This window comes from Pituophis catenifer, unplaced genomic scaffold (genome assembly GCF_029215685.1).
Source record: "Pituophis catenifer annectens isolate HBS135680 unplaced genomic scaffold, rPitCat1.0.hap2 SCAF_1, whole genome shotgun sequence".
NCBI lineage: Eukaryota > Metazoa > Chordata > Lepidosauria > Squamata > Colubridae > Pituophis > Pituophis catenifer.
In genome coordinates this window covers 191183919-191205316 of record NW_027256881.1, presented here as the reverse complement: position 1 = coordinate 191205316, position 21398 = coordinate 191183919, and the positions used below count along the sequence as shown (strand labels likewise).

The following is a 21398-nucleotide window of genomic DNA, read 5'->3' as shown; positions in this document are numbered from 1 at the left end:
TGATGATCCCAGCTGAGCTGCGTGATCGTCAGAGCCTTTTTTTAGATTTAAAAGCATTTTTTTACAACCTATTCAGCCGAAAAGGTTGTAAAAGTGCTTTTAAAAGTAAAAAAAAAGATTGCGTGCCACAGCTGATCACCCCCCCCCCCCCCGCGCTGTTCTACTTACCCCATGCCTCCTTTTGGCATGCACTGCGCACGTGTACCTCGCATTTGGTGCATGCAGCGAACTGGTAGTCAACCAGTTCAGATTTCATCACTGATACAAACCTCACATTCTGCAGTCTCCATAAGCAACATGCCAACTGGCTTAAAGCAGCCTTTACATCTCCAAGAACCACTCCTTACTGGGGACAGGCCATCACTATTGGTAGGACGTGCAGGGAATCTCTGCATGAGATAAATTGCTTCTTCATATACCAGTAGTGTTTGACTTACAACCCATTCATTTAGTGACTCTTTGAAGTACACTGAACAAAAGTGACGTATGACCTTTTTGGTTATCCGTAAGACCGTTGCAGCATCCCCCACGGTCACATGATCAAAATTTGGACGCTTGGCAACTGGCAAATATTTATGATGCTTGCAGTATCCTGGGATCATGCGATCATCTTTTGCGACCTTCTGACAAGCAAAGTCAATGGGGAAGCCAGATTCACTTAACAACCATGTTACTAACTGAACAACTGCAGCGATTTACTTAACAACTGTGACAAGAAAGATCATAAAATGGGGCAAAACTCACTTAACAATTGTCTTGCTTAGCAATGGAAATTTTGGGGTCAATTATGGTTGTAAATTGAGGATTACCTGTACAACGTTTAACCAAAAGATCCCATCATGCATTCACTTAGTTTAACACATTGGTATAAATGTGCGACTACCTGTAATAATGCTAAGCCATCAACTAGATCAGGGGTGTCAAACTCAAGGATGGATCCGGCCCATGGGATTCTTAGATCTGGCTTGCAGGGCCGCCCTAGAAAGAGTGAAGGACTGGCCCACAGTGCCTCTGACAGCCAAAACAGAGCTCGGGAGAGCCGTGTCTGCTCTCCTGCAACCCCCTGTCAGCGAAAATGGAGCATGGTGGGGCCACACATTTTTGCTGGCAAAGCACTCGGACACCACAGGTGCTCCCATGATATGAGTGATTTCAAGCTGGCCACGCCCACCTGGCCCCCCAAGGTCAAACACAACTCTGATGCGGCCCTAAAAGAAATCGAGTTTGACACCCCTGAACTAGACGATGCGTTCCAGCCATAAACCATTGTGTTTGATTTGGTGCACCCAAACTGATCTCATGATGACTTAGCATTTTGTGTACTTCAGGACACAATGCACTGCTATATGTGAGCCATGTTGGAAATCAGAATGGAATGGAATGGGATTCTTTATTGACCAGGTGTGATCAGACATACATATCTCCGGTGCATAAACTCACATATAAACAGCAAATAATAAGTCATAGGCCAGAAATCATAGTTACAATCATTAATCATAAGTTACAAACAAAAATGGATAAATCATAAGAAACCAATAGGGGAAGATAATAGGAAAGATGAGAAGATGAGAGAAAAAATGAGAAATGAGAAAGCGCTGTGGGAATTAAGTTTTCAGCAGAGTGATGGCGAGGTGCTGGGGGGAATTATCTTTATGTCTGGTTTTGGGGCATGTGATGCTCTACAGTGGTGTCCTTAGGGGAGAAGTTGAAATAGATTATCTCCAGGATGTGAGAGGTCTGTAGAGATTTTCTCAGCCCTCTTTCTTCATGCAGTACACAGATCCTCAATGGAAGGCAGGCTGGCTTCATTTTTTTTTCCTGCAGTCCTAACTATCTGTTGAAGTCTGTACCTGTCCTGTTTGGTTGCTGGGCCAAACCAGACAGTTATTGAGGTACAAATGACAGGTACAATAATTGAGGTACAATAATTCCACTGTAGAACTGTATTAGCAGCAATTTGGGCAGTCTGGGCTTTTTAAGTTGACAAATAAAGTGGTGAAAGACTTTGATGTGAGGTTAGTTGTTCTGCTCGTGCAGTTTTAACATCAAAACTCCCGCTCTATATCTCTTGATCAGAAGATCGCACAGAATATATTATTTTCCTAATAATCACACCTACATCCTTACAATGTTTTTCTGTAAAGCTGTTGGGTTCAATTTACTCAGTACAATCTGAGCCAATAATCACGTGGAGAGAGAGAAAATTGGGTTCAACACTTTATTTCTGTGCACAAGTAAAGAGGGATCCTTGGATCCATAGTCCAAATCCAGGGTGTTTGCTGATATGCAACAAGATGCTTTTCTACCGTAGAACCGCAAATACACATCAACATTTCCCGGTGTTTCATCCCTTGTCCCTGATTTATTGAAGACATGCACAGTTTAAGCTAACACTCCATAGTAAGCATGGGAAGGTGCCCTTAATTAGCTAAATTCTCCTCCTCTGTGTATTTTTTTAAATATACTAATTATGAACTTTTACCTCCAGATCTTTGCATGGACATTTTTCATCACAGCTTAAGCAAAATGCCATTTTACTTTTCCTTATTCCAAAAATGGGCCCACTTGCAAAATTCTTTAGCCCGGTTACAAATCCACAATCGGTCAGCTAGTTTCCTATAACTGAACTAGAGCCGTTGGTGGCACAGTGGTTAGAATGCAGTACTGCAGGCTACTTCTGCTGACTGCCAGCTGTCAGTAGTTCGAGTCTCACCAGGCTCAAGGTTGACTCAGCCTTCCATTCTTCTGAGATCGGTAAAATGAGGAGCCAGATTGTTGGGGGCAATATGCTGACTCTGTAAACTACTTAGAGAGGGATGTAAAGCACTACGAAGCAGCATATAAATCTAAGTGCTATTGCTGTGTGTGGTCAACCTCTTTAGCTTTTTCCCTATAAATATCAAGGCAGGTGTTAGCTAACAGCTGATTTTAATAATGGCTATACAGAGACAAAGTGATTAAAATAAAGTAGCTCTGACTAAAGCAGGTTTAAAAGCTCTTAATAGTTTGTTAGTAGGCTAATAGCCTTAAGGCCTCAGATGCATTATAGAAAGGAACATCTGAATTAATTCTGGTCCTGAAGTACATTTTTCTAAATTCTTAGTACTGCAATTTACAGAACAAGAGAGTTAAAAAATCACTGCTTGTACTATCCACCCTTTATGACAGATTCTTCCCATTGAGGCATATTTCCTAACTTTGCTTCCACTGGCTTACATGGGAATTAGTCCAAGCACTGGGTGTTCCCATATTTTGTTCAAGACAAAGGTGACAAAGTCCCAGACCTATATTTAAAATGAATATAGATCAAAAAAAGTTTATCTTCCATAAATGTGCATTTCCCCCCTCTTTTTCCATCACTCCAGTCCAGCATCCCAGTTAAGTGCATGCGCGGTCAAGCTTGCCGGAGTGGATGATGGCAGGCTTTTTTGGGTGGACAGCTACTGGTAGCTGGAGTGACCGTTACAGGTAGGCAAGGGTGCACGAGGCGCATGGGTGACGTTGCTCGTTCTTTTCAGCCACGAAGCAACCTGGTGGCCAAGCAAGGCGCATTGGGCGAGCAGGTTGCTCTTTTCAGCTGCGAAAGAAGCAACCTGGTGGCCAGGCGAGGCGTGTGGGTCGTGTTGTTTGCCTTTTTTTGACCGTGAAAGAAGCGGCCCAGTGGCCAGGCCAGGCACATGGATCACGTCGCTTGCTCTTTTTGGCCGTGGAAGAAGTGGCCCAGTGGCCAGGTGAGGCGCATTGGCCGAATGGGTCACTCTCTTTGACTGCAAAAGAAACAGCCCAGTGGCCAAGCCAGGTGTGTGAGGGGGGAAATTAAGACACCCCTTGAAAAGAAGGCCTAGCCATTTTTTCGGGGGTCAAAAGAAAATAAGACCAGGTCGTATTTTTGAAGAAACATGATAATAGCAGGAAGACTTTTTTTTAAAAAAAAATAAGATTCTCATTGTGGGCAATTAAAGGGGAAAGGAACCTATTTCTTCCCCAAAGGACACATTTCTTAGGGTTTCAAGTTCCAAAATGCAAGATATTTTGTTTTGTCTTGCAAGATCAGAATTTCAGTTGATTTAATTGCAAATTAAATTATATCCCGAATAGAAATTATTTCTATTCTAAAACTATTTCAGTCTTGTTTTCTTACCTGCATTCCCAATTCTACCTCACCATCACAACCTAAAAGTTTGAATTAATAGCACATTTCTCCTTGGCTGAGTTCTCTTCAAATATATTAACATTCATTCTGGCAGAAACAGGTTCTCTAAGCATCCCTGCTTGTTTATGGAGCTGTGGCTGCCTGTAGGAGGTCTTGGCTGAGCTTAAAAAGCTAAGGAATTGGACCTGGTGTGTATTTAAAAATAATAAAAAAAAAGACCACCAAGAAATACAAACTAGGAAATTGAGAAAACATGCTGAAGAAGGGAATGGCAAACTACTTCTGCATTAAAACTTGTCCTTTAAGCCTGTGGCCCCCAACCTTTTGGGCACCAGGGACTGGTTTCATGGGGAGAGGTTTTTCCGTGGACAAGAGGGGGTGTGGTTTTGTGTGCTGCCTGCACCCCGTGGATAGGGCTTCGCTTGTTTGTGCAGCCCGGTTTCTGGCATGCCATGTGGCCTGGTACCGGTCCATGGACCAGGGGTTGGGGACTCCTGCTTTAAGCAGCGAGAAGTCAAACTCAACTTGAAGGAGACTTTATCTTTCCTAAATTTACTGCAAGAGGACTATTCCCACCAATTAGCTTGAGACCACGGGGCGTTCTGAGGAGTCTCCATCTGAAAGATCCCTCTACTCAGCACTCTGTTGAAGAGCATAGGTGTCCCACTCAGAGACAAAGAGGATAATTTTACGCAATAAATCAGAAAAGTAGGTGGGGGGGAAGAAACCAGCTAAAGAATCCATTCAAAGTCTCTTGTGACCCCAAACTGCCTAAACTATTTCAGGGCAACATTGAATATAGTCAGATTAATCCCTGAAGTAGTTTATCAAAGGAGATTTTATTAAACAGGGTCAAAGACCAAGTCATGTTTTTCCATTGTTTGTAGAAATGTAGATATATTTTCACTGTGAACGACAGCTAGGGAAGCTCTTTACATAGAAAAGGAAAATTAATCCAATCTTTGCATGGTTAGACTGAATGACTTAAATAGACTGGCCTTTGCTAAGGATATTGCTTTCCAGGAATAAAATGGTGGGTGTCTCAAAGGTGTTTTTTTTTCAAAAGGCAACTGGACTGTGTGTTTTTTTTCCTTGAGAAAGAAGCAGAAAATGTTTTGCTTCTTATCCAAGAAGCTTCATCAGTTCTGACAAGATGGTGGGGGTGATTGAAGGATTAGTTCTGACTGGGTGGGTCTGACTGGGTTTGGATGATTCAGAATCTCCACAGGCAAAATGGTGGGTGAAGCCACAGCAGAGAAGCAGGGGAACCGTTTAATGGGACGATGTGGTTGTCTGCTTGCTAGACTGAATACATAAAAGACGTTGATTATGGGTGTTAGTCCAGACTAGATTTTCTTAATTTGGTTTAAACTTAACCGCCAGGGCATATAGGTCAGGAGCAGCTGAAATGGCTAAGTGCAGATTGTCAGCCCTGGAGGCCATCTTTCTTTGGAGCTTCAGGGCTGCCACATTTAGTGCCTGGGAAAACGGGAGGGGGGATTTGCAAAGAGTTGGTGAAGATATATAGCCACAATTCTTTTCTCTGAGAGTCAAGGAGGTTCAGCCTGCACCTGGATAGGAGTGACTGGGGGCTGTCTCCAATTCTGACAGTGGACTGATTGGATCTTGTGATGGACATGTGGGCGCAGGGGATGGGTCTTTGACTTTCTTTTGGGTGGGGAAAACTGGGGAACTTTCAGATTTGGGTTTTCCCAGATGTGCCAATATGACCTCTCTAATAAAATGGATCTTTGAGGAATTGCTAGCCTCGAGTCTTCTTTAGTTGGGGGTGTTACTTGGAACCCTGACACAGATATTCCCTTAGTCTCCCATATTGTTTACTCCAGGGGTGAAATCTAAAATTTGTTACTACCAATTCTGTGGGCGTGGCTTGGTGTGTGTGGGGGTAATGTGACTGGATGGGCGTGGCCAACTTTTTTATTTTTACTTTTAAAAGCATTTTTTCTACGGCCTCTTCAGCCGAAGAGGTTGCAGAAAAAAATGCTTTTAGAAGCCTCTGACAATCAGGCAACTCAGCTGGGATCGCCAGAGGCTTTTAAAGGCATATTTTTTTCTACAGCCTCTTTGGCCGAAGAGGTTATAGAAAAAATGCTTTTAAAAGCCTCTGATGATCCCAGCTGAGCCGCACGATCATCAGAAGCTTTTTTTTTTACTTTTAAAAGCATTTTTTCGGTTGAAGAGGTTGTAGAAAAATGCTTTTAAAAGTAAAACAAACAGCCTCTAATAATCGCGCAGCTCAGCTGGTGGGGAGGGGGGGTGCAGGGATTTTTGCTACTGGTTCTCCAAACCACCCACCACCATCACTACTGGATCGGGTGATCCGGTCCGAACCTGGAGCATTTCACCCCTGGTTTACTCCCTTCATTTCAGCTGAGTAGCTGAAAATAGATGGGGGGGAAAGACTACCCTAAAAATGTCTGTGAAGATTCTCAGTCATCCAGGTCACAGTTGTCTCAAAGATGCTTTTTCAAAAGGCAACAATCCAATTGCATTTTGAAAAAGCACCTTTGATATGACTGATTACTGTTTGCTGGTCTTAAGGCGGAGCTAGGCAGGAAACTAGGTTGTATGTTGTGTTGCTAATTTTTTTTAATAAAAAAAAATTATTGCACTGAGCAAAGAAAGTGTAGGAGAAAAAAGAGAGTGTTCCTTCAGCAATCCTCATGGAATTGGATATCATAAATCCTCTTGCAGATCTGTTTTCGAAACAAGAAAAGGAAACTTCAGCATTTGTGTGCTGAAGACCACTTCGTTAAAAAAAAAAAAAAACCTACGCTAAATCTAAGAAAGAAATTAAATTTATTTTGCCCTGATGACAAAAATTATTATTGTGGTACATCGACAGAGAGAGGAGTCATAACTCAGGGTGATTTCTATGCTCACTTTGGATGCCTTCTGGATATTATCTGACCCATACATTTTGATGGAGGGAATTGATCCACCCTGAAATATAATGCAAATAGAGAACTCCATCCTCCGCTGAAAGGAATGGTATGTATCTGTTAAGTGGGATCATTCCATGGGTCTGTTGAAATTTGGCACTTATCGGTAACCATGAAATCAATCTATCCACAGGTAGTGAAGTTTATTTTGTTTTATTTATTTTTATTTATCAAAGTTATTTGCCATGACTCTGAGTCAGTGGGTACAATTCAGCTGGCTCTATCCGGATCGCGGGAACCGGTAGTGGCGGCTGCAGGAGGCTCTGCCCACCTGCCCTAATGTCATTTTTTACCCTCTGCGCATGTGCAAAACACTCTGTGCCTGTGGGTAGGTGGTGCATGCGCTCACATTTGCGAACCGGTAGTGAGGGTAAGTAATTACCACCCCTGCTCTGAGTGGCCTTGAGTTTATATTACCTGAATGTATAAACCTCCTTTTCCTCTCCTGATTTGGGTAACATATGCATTATTTTAAGCCTGAGGAATCTATAGCAAAGTTGAAGTATTTAAAAAAAATAAGGCTTATTCAATGTCAATTTCTTCTACTTTGGTTGAATGAACTAAACCAGATGTCAAGTTTTCAGGCTCCCTGTTGGAGACATTGTAATCTGACTGCAAAAATGCAGGAAGTTGCCTCATTTGCACAGATAATTTATCCTGAATATGGAAAGAAGCTTTGGGGGGGGGAGGAGTGACTTAATCTAACATGCATCAGCAGTACAAAGTGTTATTTATGTCTCCTTATGCACAATGGCAGGCATTCTAGCTCTCCTTCATTAACATCTACTACTGGATTAATTAAATGATCTACAGTGAAATCAAAGTCCTCAAGGAAAAGGGAGGAGGGAGTCATAGCAAATGTTAGATATGAAGCAAACTAAGTCTCAAATATGGATTTATTCTTTCTTGTATTTCTGACTTTGGGAGAAAGCTAGGCAGAATAATTTTGAAGGAATGAACCTAAGGGTGCAAATGAATTGTGACAGAGTAGAAAAGAAAGATGGATCCAGGGAAATCAGAATATTATTGGGGGCCTTGCCAGAAGACAGATGGCAAGAAGTGAAAAATATCCCTAAACAAAAGCAAAATTCTGCGCTCAGAGTCTGCGCTCAAGAGTCAATGAGGACTACAAACTGAGCAGAAGACAAAAGGGATAGCAGAGCATGAGCAGAGACCTGCCACATCATTAGATCTCAACATTCTCTGGGTCACAATAAGCTGCAGCAGAGAAGTACAGGGCATGGTGGAAACAAATAAGAGAGGGCTGATAGCATTTTTAATTACTTGGTGATTTAGCAGTCATTTTCAAATATTAAATTCACCTTACACAGGACTACTATATCTAAATGGTAGAAATTCAGGTAGCCATGAGATGGCACCAAAAGGTTAGACCAGGGGTGAAATCCAGCAGGTTCTGACAGGTTCTGGAAAACCGGTAGCAGAAATTTTGAGTCGTTCAGAGAACCGGCAAATACCACCTCTGGCTGGCCCCAGAGTGGGGTGGGAATGGAGATTTTGCAGTATCCTTTCCCTGCCATGCCCACCAAGCCACGCCCACAGAACCAGTAGTAAAAAAAATTGGATTTCACCACTAGGTTAGACTTTTCTGCATCCCCTAATGGACATTCAGAGTTCTGCACAGATGGTTCTACCCGGGGTGAAATGTAAAATTTGTTACTACCGGTTCTGTGGGCGTGGCTTGGTGGGCACGGCAGGGGAAGGATACTGCAAAATCTCCATTCCCACCCCACTCTGGGGCTTGGTGGTGGTGGGGGTAATGTGACTGGGTGGGCATGGCCAACTTTTTTTTTTTTAACTTTTCAAAGCATTTTTTCTAATGCTTTGAAAAGCCTCTGCTGATCAGGCAATTCAGCTGGGATTGTCAGAGAGGCTTTTTAAAAAATACTTTGAAAAGCCTCTCTGACGATCAGGTAACTCAGCTGGGATCATCAGAGACTTTTCAAAGCATTTTTTTTACCACCTCTTCGGCCAAGAGGTTGCAGAAAAAAATGCTTTGAAAAGCCTCTGACAATCCCAGCAGAGCCGCGCGATCATCAGTGGCTTTTTTTTTTACTTTTAAAAGCATTTTTTCGTCGGAAGAGGGAAGAGAGAGAAGAAGAGGGGGAAGGGAGGGAGAGAAGGAGAGAGAGAGGGGAGAGAGAGAAAGAATGAGAATATGAGAGGTTACAAAAAGCATCCATGCCCTTCTGACATCAGACTCAATTCTATCTTTGTAATGGAGTACAAAGGTAACATCACCATTTTCATATGTTACAATCCCTTGGCCATTTTGCTGCTCCTATTGTTGTTAGCCTGCTGGGTAGATTGCACATCTTGAGTGCAAAAATTAAATCTTAACTCTGGTCTTTGTATTTACAGGAATTAAGCATCTAAAAACCCAGAAGGACTTGGCATTTCCAGAGGAAGAAGAAGGAGTCTGTGAAAGAGATGAGGAATAGAACCTTTAATGGCACCAAACCTCTCGCGAAAGAGTCTTGATGGTCAAATATGAAACTGCTCAACTTTCAGTACTTACTGTGGAACTTTATGGCTTATGTTCCTGACCCAAAACAGTCTTCATCCTGGTACCTAAGAAAAGGAAGGTTTTGCAGGGGAATTCATCATTTGCAGAACTGGCCTAGGGTACCTCTTTGGTGAAGATAGCCATTTCTTTTCTTGCCATTTCCTTTTCTTTGTAATAACTCAACTTACATGCCATATATGCAAATATATGGTTTCCAAAGGTGTTGGCTCTACTGTCTTAAATTCCAAATGTGAGCTGCAGCCTAAAATCAGTTGTAAATAGTGCAGACTTAAATGCTACAAAATAAATACAATGTACATTTAGACTAAATGGTATTTTGTAGAGTCTTTCTTGCAGCAAGAAAGCCAGAATTGATGGGATTCCTTGCAGATGCTCTACAAAGATTGGGAAGAATCTACAGCCTCTTCTGATCCTCCAACTCTGGCTAAAGAAAGAATAGGTTGCTGAAAAACCTCTTCTAGCTTTTGCCAGGGCCAAAGATGGGGAGAAGGGGCTGAGAAGGATGGTCCAGGCAAGAAAGAATGCTACTCAGCTCCAGTGGTGAAATTCAAAATTTTAAATTACCGGTTCTGTGGGCATGGCTTGGTGGGCGTGGTAGGGGAAGGATACTGCAAAATCTCCATTCCCACCCCACTCTGGGACCAGCCAGTGATGGTATTTGCCGGTTCTCTGAACCACACAAAATTTCTGCTACCGGTTCTCCAGAACCTGTTAGAACCTGCTGGATTTCAGCCCTGCTCTGCTCCTAGAAGCAAGTGGGCTCAACTACCGGAACTTGCAAAGCAATTATTAGGGAATGCCTGGGTCAAAACTTTAGTGAAATAAAGTCTTTTTAGAGTATTTACTCATTTCTGGTTTTCCATGTGGGCAGTGAAGAAATGTTGTCATGCTTTCCTACTTGCAAAAGAAAGGGGAGTAGAGACTTTTCAATAGTTTAAAAACTGTTGAAAACTATTATTTTCATCTTGTTTTTATGAGATTCTGAGGCATTGCTGTCTGAAATATCTCAAGAAACTCTGTAGATGATTAGTATTCAGAGTTCTTTGGGCTGCAAAAAAACAGGCAAACAGAATATCAAAACTGGTTAGGGAGATGTTCTTTAATAGTTCAACTTCTAAGGAAAAGTTTCCACATGGACATCATCCTGGGAAAAGTGAAATTTTCCATCCAATGGTCTCTTAAGCTTTTTGAGATTTCCACACTTCTACACATGGATGGCTCCAGACTGCCATTTACATTAAAAAATGGTGTTTTTTAATAGATTACTTATAAGATTTCCCTAATTTACTGGGAGAATTTCTCTGGTAAAAATTCCATTAAACACACAAAGATATCCTGAGCTTGACTGTGTCGAAGAAATGAGCCCCTAGTTTGCAATTCCCAATTTTGGATGTGGCCAGGAGGTTTATGGCAATCATGTGATCTCCAAAAAACAGATTGCTACACCTTCAAACCTCAACATATAACATCATCCCTGGATCCACTTTTAACATTTTGAATGCATGTGATGCACACTTTGATTTATAAATCCAACAAGAACCTTATTGAAGCCAATAGCTAGTTGCTATTTTTAAATGGCCTTTTAAACGAGTCTTCAGTCCTTTTGATTTTAAGAGATCTTGCTTCCAATTATCTATGGAATTTCCATCTTAAAATAAATAGCACTTTCAGATGATCAGCAAATTCACTAACTAGCAAATTTAGTTGGTGACCTTGTATAGGCACATCCATCGTATCTTTCTTTTCTAAATCTCTAAGTCTACTTGCGATACAGCTTAAGGGGAAAGAATAACAATTTTGCAAAATACGTGGAACAAGGAAATAGAGTCATGAGTATTTGAAGAGCCCTCAAAGAGGCACATTACACTATATGCAATCGTTCAACTATTTCTTCTTGGTTCTCATAGAAGATAGGAGGCCAATGGAAAGATACAGATGAAATAACCCCTGGATTTTCACTTGAGAAAAGTTCAGCTATGCTGTTCAATGAGAGCTAACCTGAACCCTTCTCATGCCATGTCCAAGGGAAATATATTTTCTGGGGGGACGTGAACTACAAAAGACCATGTGGAAGCACGGAGATAATTCTAGAAGGAGAATTGTTAAAGGCTCCTAGATTAGCTTTACAATAATAATCATTTTACAACAGAAAAAAAAAAAAACCACATGAAAACTCAATGACAATTTCCCCAATGGACTATTGCAAAAGGGTATTGATCTCCCACATTTTAGGTATAAAATTGAACAAAATGGCATTTCATATTACTGGATCCAAAATGTGTCACATCATGTTAAGAATAACCTTGACAAATTGAAATACTTCTCTTGCTATGGGTAGAGCTGGGTATGATAAGCAGTGGTGAAATCCAAATTTTTTTACTATCGGTTCTGTGGGTAAGGCTTGGTGGGTGTGGTGTGGCTTGGTGGGCGTGGCAGGGGAAGGATACTGCAAAATCTCCATTCCCATCCCACTCTGGGGCCAGCCAGAGATGGTATTTGCCGGTTCTCCAAACTACTCAAACTTTCTGCTACCTCTTCTCTAGAACCTATCAGAACCTGCTGGATTTCACCCCTGATGATAAGCTAAGAGAAGAAGTTAAGGGAGGTCATCACCCACCCACCCCGATAAGAACAATGGAGATTTCAGCTCAACATTAGAAGAAATTGCTTAAAGGTATCAATTGTTGGATAGACTAAATTGCCTATTGTGGCTTTTGCATTATAAGATGCACCTGACCATAAGATGCACCTAGGTTTAGAGGAGGCAAACAAGATAAAAAAATATCAAGGGGAGCCTGAGAGGACCACAGATAGGTGTCCTCTCATGTGCCAGCTCTGCCTATTGACTCCTGCACTGCGGAAAAGAGACAGAAGAGGCGGGTTTCAGCATTGTAAAAGGACCCCGCTGCTGCAGCCTGGCTGCTATTCACCAAAGGACCAGCACCAGTCCACCATTGGGGACCCCTGAGGTAATACACTTCACAGTCTGTGACACAATATTTGGTCCATAAGATGCACAGACATTTCCACCCACTTTTGGGGGGGAAATAGTGTATCTTATGGAGTGAAAAATACGGTATATGGTAAAGAAGAAATCATGCCTGCATTTATACAGAGGATGGCTAGCCATGACTAATGTGGCAGCAGTTCTTGTGCTAAGCAGGACTTTAACCTGAACTAGCTATTTTGTGAAATGGTTTGATTTGTATTAAGGAAGAATGATATGGCCACTTAGTAGGGATTTAGAGAAGAGATTTTCAGAAAAAAACTATACCTATATGCCTATACTGCTTGACTCATAAAGCATTTCCTATTAATGTTTTTGCAATTATACCCGAAGGACTCCAAAATATTCTCCCTATATTTCCTTAAGAGCTTTCTTTTCTTCATGTCATTGTCTCCTCCAGATGTTTTTTGGCTGTGTGTATTTTCCCCCAGATCATCAGTCTGAATGGCTACTGAATGTTATATAAATACATTAATTGAGCACAGAGTAAAGCCACCATCATCATCAGTTTCTGGCATAACAACGAAGAGACATTTGTCCCTGAAAATTTAACCCAGACGCTTAACCGGAAGACTTATTCAGGTCTTTTGCCTGTTAAATAAAATTAATTCTCTGCTTCCTCCAGTGGCAATGTCCTCTCCTGGGATTTACCTGAACTTTGGAAGACAGGGAAGCTGCAGAACTTGGAAAAGAGATGAATGTATTATGCTGTTTTCCCCAAAATAAGACATCCCCTGATAATAAGCCCAATCGGGCTTTTGAGCGCATGGCAATAAGGCCAAGCGCTTATTTCAGGGTTCAAATATATATAAGACAGGGTCTTATTTTCAGGGAAACATGGTATGAAAGGCAGGACATCCATGCTCTTACCCACCGCTTGCCCCTCTCCTGATATAATCAGTTGGCGCCATCACTGACTATTGGGGGTGAATCATTGGCCCCCACGGAGAGGGTTCGTATCTTGGGCGTCCTCCTGGATTCACGGCTGTCTTTAGAAGAGCATTTGACGGCCGTGACCGGGAGGATTTTTCATCAGGATCGCCTGATTCGCCAGTTGCATCCCTTTCTGGATCGGGACTCCCTATGCACAGTCACTCATTCCCTCGTCACTTCCCGCCTGGACTACTGTAACACTCTCTACATGGGGCTCCCCTTGAGGAGCACCCGGAGGCTCCAACTGGCGCAGAGTGCAGCCACGCGGGTGGTAATGGGAGCGACATGGCGTTCCCATGTAACACCTCTCCTGCACGAGCTGCATTGGCTCCCGGTGGTCTTCCGGGTGCGCTTCAAGGTTTTGGTTACCACCTTTAAAGCGCTCCATGGCTTAGGACCTGGTTATCTATGGGACCGTCTACTACCACCAATACCATCCCACCGGCTGGTACGCTCTCAATGAGAGGGGCTCCTCCGGGTGCCGTCGGCCAAACAATGTCGACTGGCGGCCCCTAGGGGGAGAGCCTTCTCTGTGGGGGCACCTACTATCTGGAACGAGCTCCCCCCAGAGATACGGAGGATCCCGGATCTGCGCACCTTCCGCCGTGCTTTTAAGACCTTTTTATTCCACCAGGCGGTGGAATAATTATGCAAATTTTAATTGGTTTTTTAAATGATTGGGGTTTTAATCTGTCTGGGCCAAATTGTTTAATTCGATTTTACTTTGTTTTTAAATTTTGTATCTATGTATTTTTACTGTTGGCTGTTCACCGCCCTGAGTCCTTCGGGAGTAGGGCGGTATATAAATCAAATAAATAAATAAATAAATAAATAAATAAATAAATAAATAGATTAGTCCAGGAATTTCTGCCAAGTTCCCTTCTTTGTTCTCCAAATGCAGAATAATTTTTCTCCCGCTGCATTCTCCAGATGTTTCTTTTTACAATATCAGATAGAAGTCCAGCTTTGTTCAGCAGGGCTTCTCATTTTAGCTATAAAACATGGCAAAAACTTTGCTCCTTGCAAGCCTTCAGTGTGTACATGCAAGAGTTAACGGGGAAATTGAGACTATTCAGAAACGGCACTCCAATATTCCAAGTTGTTGAGAAAGTGCTTGTTAAGAAGACACCTACGATTTCTCCCCTTGCCTGACGAGCCTGTTAGGTTCATTCAGAGTTCAAAATACTCCCTCTGAAAACTCTCTGTGATCATCCCCCAAACTTGTTCCATTTCAGGCAAACTAATTACTTCTAAATCGTATGCATATACTGTATTATTATTACATGTGTGCAATCAATGTTATTTCTGATCATATAAGCCCTCGAGGTGACTGGATGATAACTAAACCAAAGTATTCTGGTAAAATTAAAACGATCAAAGTCACTATCATTCAAATCAAAGAGTAGTGAAAAACTTGCCAAAAGCAAGAGGGATGCGTTTTTCCTTTTTTTCCCTAAAATTTGAGGGGTTAGAGATGGCATTTCTTTGTGAAACCTGTGCTACTAAATGATAATTGCAGAGGCTTTGTGGTAGTTGATGATGATGATGTGATTCATTTAACTGAGTCCGACTCTTGGCAATTCAAATCTCAAGATGCCAATCCATAGCTTGCAATATGCTCATACTAATAAGTCTTTCTTGAAAATGTAAATTTCCAATAGAAGCTCACTTCGGTTGCCAGGAGGCTACACTGAAAACCAGCACTGATTTATGTTCAGACCCCATATCCTTTTTCTAGGAATTCACCTGAACTGAATCTGAAATATGCAGATTGGAATAAAAAAAACATCCACCCATGTTATACGGTGGTTATAAATATAGCAGTGGTTCAGATCCCTGGGTTTTTTTGGGAGTCCATTTCCCCACAGCTGTTCAGCTTCCTAGTTTATTTCTGAACTCAGTCCAAATACCTAATCAATTTTCCAAAGTTAATCCTTTTCTCTTTGGCCCAATTATAATTTAAATCTAATCTTTTGGTATCCTAAAGACAAAACTTGTGTTATAGCTCATGACAATTAGAAGTCTTGATAATTAAAATGTGATGTGTGTGTGTGTGTGTGTGTGGCAGCTCTCTTTCGTGATGAACTACCAGACATCCTTTTGGTCAACCTTGGGATGCTTTGTTGGTTGGGTCACCAATGCTGTGTTGATCCAACTTATTCTTTCTGCTTTGATTAGCCACAGCTTGCTGAAAAATCACAGCTGCCTAGGTTTATTCAACAGCCAAGCCATATATTATGATTTACAAGCTACATTTACTGAGCTCACATAATATGTTAATCTATAGAACCATTTGTTTGTCTTTAGGATAGCAGGATGTGCAAACTGTATAGCAAACTTAGTTTTAACTTTCAGTATCACTTTGTTGGATTGTGGCTGGACATCTGTTGGCCAGATTTGCTGGCTTTTCTTTATATATAATTACACACATACACATACAGTGTACATATACACACCTAGAAAGTCCAGCAAAGTTTTAGGCCTTATATCAATTAGTTAAATTATGGTGGGATGCCCCCTAAGCAAGATATAATTCTTGCATTGCAACAACTGAACTACTAGAACATTGTCGGAGATTTTAATTCAGCACCTTAGGGAAGAAATCAATGCATTAATACGACACAAGAGCCATCCGACAAAACAATACAGATCGAAATTTCTGCTTGTGAATTGGCAAGAATTTTGGAGAACCAGTTGAGTGGAAGTGAGCATGTGCACCTTCTTTGGCCCATTCAATTATCATATCCTTCTCTCCCTCTCCCCCGCCCTTTTGAAAATGCCAACTGCTTTTGGAAATCCCATCTGGGGGAGAAGGAAACAGTGAAAGGTTAATTAGCTCTTCAAAATGACCCTCCTATAATGCAAATCTTTCTTTCTCTTTTTCCCATACCCATATGGGCAGGCCCACAATGTAGCACAAAATGGATCTCCAACTGTATCAATGCTGCAGTCAATGCAAAGGAAAAGGCATTATTTGTATTGCATAGATTGACAGCTGGACAGAAGTGGGGGAGTCAGCTCGTTTCTTTTGATCAATTTGTACCACCCTTCGGCGAATGAAATCAATCTGAGAATAGCTGAATGGCTGTGTAGTAAACCAGTTACACTGTGAATTGCATGGTGGGAAAGAATACTCCACATGGTGTCCTTTCTCAAAATGGACTTTATGCAAGAGATGTAAATGTTGCACCGGATTCATGTGAGAAAGAAAATGCTCCTTTATGCAAGTGAATAATACAATTGGGAGAGAACAGACTGTTCACAATGATCTCTAAATGTGCTTTATCCCACTCTTGCTGGAGCACAGTGGCTCATGTAGTTAGGATGCTGGGTTGGAGGTTAGCAAGCCCACGTTTGAGACCTGAGTGAGATTGAGTGCCCCTGCATGGTGGGATAAGCTCCTGTCCTTTGCTCCAGCTCCTGCCAAGGACATAAAAAGAACCCCAACTTGGTGTCTCCTGGGCAACAGTGATGTCATCAGCTAATTCTTTCGACCTGGAAGCATGTTGGTGCTTCTGTTATGAGTGTGATGTGATGCCTCTCTTTAATGATAACTTAATCATTTTACATAGTCAAAGTGGCTAAGATGTCCTAAGATATGAACCTGAAGATGAAGACATTTAAAATAAGTATCTTCATGCAATAAGGTAATTTCTCTAAGCAATAGATGACTATCTTCCTGCACATAGCTTTTAGAAAGAGAAAAGGAGTTTGTCAGAGTCACTTCCATTCCAAAACCTGTTTAGTTAGAGATGCTTGGCAAAATACAAGTGTCCCTATGTGATGGGGAAAAAAATTGCTCTTAGCTCTTCTTGAAAATACTGTTATAGTTTCACAGGAGTTGGCTGTGATTTGTTGCATATCTAAGAATCAACAGAGATATTCTTTCAAAGCAAAGCTTCCTCCAGTAGGTGAGAAAATCATTCCAGAAGGCCACAGATGCTTAACTATTCATTGTTAGCCACTCACTGCGGGATAAAGTGCACCTTCGAACAGAAAATCATCTCTGATTGCCCTAGCCTCCTGGTTGAATAATCACATGTGTTTATATAGCAAATAGAGCAAACTGAGTCTTCACTTCTGACTTTAGCATATTTCAAGCAACAACCCAGGGGGCCTCAAGCGTTTTGGATCAAGGAGCCTCAAAATATTTTATTGTTATAATAAATTATATTGTTATAATAAAATAATCTTCTCCTCCTCCTCCTCCTCCTCCTTCCCCCTTCTTCCTTCTCTCCTTCCTGCCCCTCCTCCCCCCTTCCCTCCTCCTCCTCTTACACAAAGGTTCTATAGCTTGTATATCACCTCAAATTGAAAAGCAACTTGAAAGTAGGATTTCAAGGGTCAATGACAAGTAATTTCACAAATATGGCCAGGCTGATTTCTTGATAGTAAAGCAGAAGTGTTTTATCCCTTCTTCCAACCCTGGTATTTCCTGCTGATCTGCCATCCAAGTTTCAGCCAGGCTTGCTATTTGCTGAGACTTAGAAAAAAAAATACTATGTCATCAATAGAAATACTGAAAAGCAAAGTGAGCAAGGATGAGAACAAGTGAATGTAAAATTTTGGATGCTGTTAACAGGAGATTGTCCACTGACAGCTCTACAAAGAAGGACCTGTGGGCACATTATCTTTCAGTCACTGTCTTCTGCCGAAGGAGCAGAAGGACTTTGACTCTAAAAACTATAGTGGCAATGCAGAAGACCATCATTATTTTGAGAAGTTTATTGACATGTTTTGATTTCTTCTTCATATTAAAAAAAAAGTTGGGGAGTTTAGAACTCATTCAGAGTTAGCCTGCTTGTTTTCCTCTCTTGCTTGGTGAACAAAAGAGAAAGGGGGGGGGGAGAATTTGTCATGTAACTGCAAAGCTTTTTTTAAAAAAAAATTTGCTGTCAAAGTCTTACACTTTTAATTCCCATTCAGACTCATGTGCCATTCAATCAAAGTCAAATCTTGCAGTCCTGATCATAATAGGGCCATGAAATCATGATTCCAGGTTTTGATACAAACCTTGTTTGTTTGTTGAAAGCTTCTGCATGAAACTTAGCACTAGTTTGTATGATAACTGGCTGCCCTTGAGATATCTCTGCTGTCATTATTAAGGAGCTCCTGGTTGATTGTAAGAGATTTGGGCATCACCTTGCTTGGTAAGTCTGCTTTTTATAACAAACTTTTAACTCTGTTTGCATGAGCTAATAAGAAAGCTTAACATTCCCTTATTTACTGGGCTGCTTATTTCCTCTGGATCCAAGGGAACCAATTGCCTGGGCATCTCATCGCTGCCCTGACACATGGCAAAACAAGGCATGGTTCTGCCACTGTGCCTGGGGGCATCTAGCAATGAATGGTGGGGGGCTTTTACAATGCCTCTGTTCAGCTGACGTAAGGTTGGATTCTGTCACTGACTATGATTTTTTTTGTTTTAAATGGAATCTGTTTTTTATATATTTGTATATTGATTTTGAACTGGCTTTTATTGGATTTTTTTAAAAAAACTATTGCCAGTCACTTCGATGAGACAGGTGGCCAGACAAATCAAATAAACCATATTTAAACATCAAGGGAAAGAATGACTTTTGACTTTGACAAGGGTCAAATGTTTGAAGAAGCCACCTTAGGAGACCAGTTGCATAATCATCCCTGCCTTAGCTCCATGCCCCACTTCCTATGACCAGTTTGTTCTTCCATTTTGCAGTTTCCATGTAACTTCCTTTCAAACATTTTAAACTTCACAGATGTCCTACGAGCTTGTAAATTATGAGTGGATCATATCAAGATATATTTGGCCTGGTGGTGGGTTTCAAATTTTTTTACTACTGGTTCTGTGGGTGTGGCTTGGTGGGCGTGGCATGGCTTGGTAGGCGTGGCAGGGGAAGGATATTGTAAAATCTCCATTCCCACCCCACTCCAGGGGAAGAATACTGTAAAATCTCCATTCTGTCCCCAATCCAGGGGAAGGTTACTGCAAAATCTCCATTTCCTCCTGATCAGCTGGGACTTGGGAGGCAGAGAATAGATGTGGGCGGGGCCAGTCAGAATTTTTACTACCGGTTCTCCGAACTACTCCAAATTTCCGCTACCGGATCTCCAGAACTAGTCAGAACCTGCTGAAACACACCTCTGATTTGGCCCTGAGATGGTGCTGGATTTAGTTTTATTGGAGTGGGACAGACACATTTTCTCTTTTTGTTTATTCAGATTTAAAAAAAACAAGCGCATTGTACTGAGGTCTTTGACTGTTGTGTTCTCTAAGGCAGGATTGGTTTGTGGAATCCATTTTGCTATGTTTTTTTTTTTCTTAACTAGACTTCCCAATTTTGATGACATAGGAACACTTGCTGTTAAAATAAATTATCCATGCTTCAAACCTATTTTTAATCCTAGCACTGAAGAGAGGTCACAGTCCATTCCTCTATACCCCAGGCCTTTTAACTTCAGGAATGCAAATACAAGGTTGGGAATGCTGTATTCATAGATGTGCGAGTTTGATGGGATCTAATACATGATCTGATGCAAGACTCTTCTCTCTCTCATTCTGACAGTACAATACTGGGGATCTACCTCAGTACATCTATATTTATTAAGTATGTATGTATTTTACCAGTTTTGCCCTCCACAATAGGGTGTCAGGGTTCCAAGTAATACACCAGCCTGTGCCAATATGATATATCCAATAAAACTAATCTTTGAGGAACCTACCTGCCTCAGAGTTCCGTTTGCTATGGGAATATTACTTGGAACCCTGACATTAAACCAACTCTGAAGGTTTCCGTGGTTTTCACCTAATTAAAAGTAAACATTTTTCCCCTTTCTCCAAATAATCAGTCACATGGTCCAGTCAGGTGCAACCCAGTTGCTTGGTAACATCACTCCTCCTTTCTTCAGCCACCTGGGGAAATGTCCTTGGTTCACAGGGGAAACTATCTTGTTTTGGCTACAAAACCCCAGCTATCACAATTCTTCCCTCCCTAATCCCCATCTCCAGTGTGGCAACCCTGGAGCCTCAAAATGGCCTCAGTCAGGCCAGCTCCAGAATTGACAATAGTCTCTCTTCTAAGAGGAAAAGGAATAGCCCTGTATTAACCATTATACAAAATAAACACATGTTAAAGAGAAAGAAAACATCACAGAGTCCCTGTTCCCCCCCATCCCCAGATCTATTGGCAGTGTTCAAAGTTGAACACTGCCATGTTCAACTTTGGTTTTCAATACATTGAGTCTTAAGAGCCGCGGTGGCATAGTGGTTAGAAAGTGATATATTGCAGGCTAACTCTGCCGACTGCCAGCAGTTCGATCCTGACCAGATCAAGGTTGACTCAGCCTTCCATCCTTCCAAGGTCATTAAAATGAGGACCCAGATTGTTGGGGGCAATATGCCAACTCTGTAAACCTCTTTGAGAGAGCTGTAAAGCACTACGGAGTGGTATACAAGTCTAAGTCCTATTGCTAAGTGTTATTAACATTTTGTTAGTTAAGCAATGGAAGGGTTGGGGGGCAGCACAGTTGGGCTCTGCTTAGGGCTTCAGTTGGCCTTAATCTTTCCCTGAGAAGGAACATTAATAGACCCTTTTTGTTCAAGGATCATAGAGGCAGAGCAGAGGTCTGGTGCATCTGCAGAGAAATGAGGAAAGCTTGCTGGTTCCTTCCAATGTTTATGCACTGTAATCAAAGGTCTGAAAAATTATTCATGTGTAAGTGTGTTTCTTAACAGTAGGAATCATCCCCCCTCCCCCCCCCCCCCGGTATATGGAGAATTCCAGGCTTTTTCTGGAAAATGTATTAAGAACCTCCCTT

The 21398-nt window shown here is 41.6% G+C and overlaps 1 protein-coding gene across 1 annotated transcript in view; it reads left to right on the top strand.

Moving 5' to 3' along the window:
* Window positions 1–9575, top strand: part of PPP1R1C (protein phosphatase 1 regulatory inhibitor subunit 1C) — a 49285-nt gene extending 39710 nt beyond the window's left edge. The window contains exon 5 of the mRNA XM_070956868.1: window positions 9496–9575. Within this exon, the coding sequence (XP_070812969.1) occupies window positions 9496–9575 (80 nt within the window). The remainder of the gene's footprint in view (window positions 1–9495) is intronic.
* Window positions 9576–21398: the final 11823 nt, after the last annotated feature.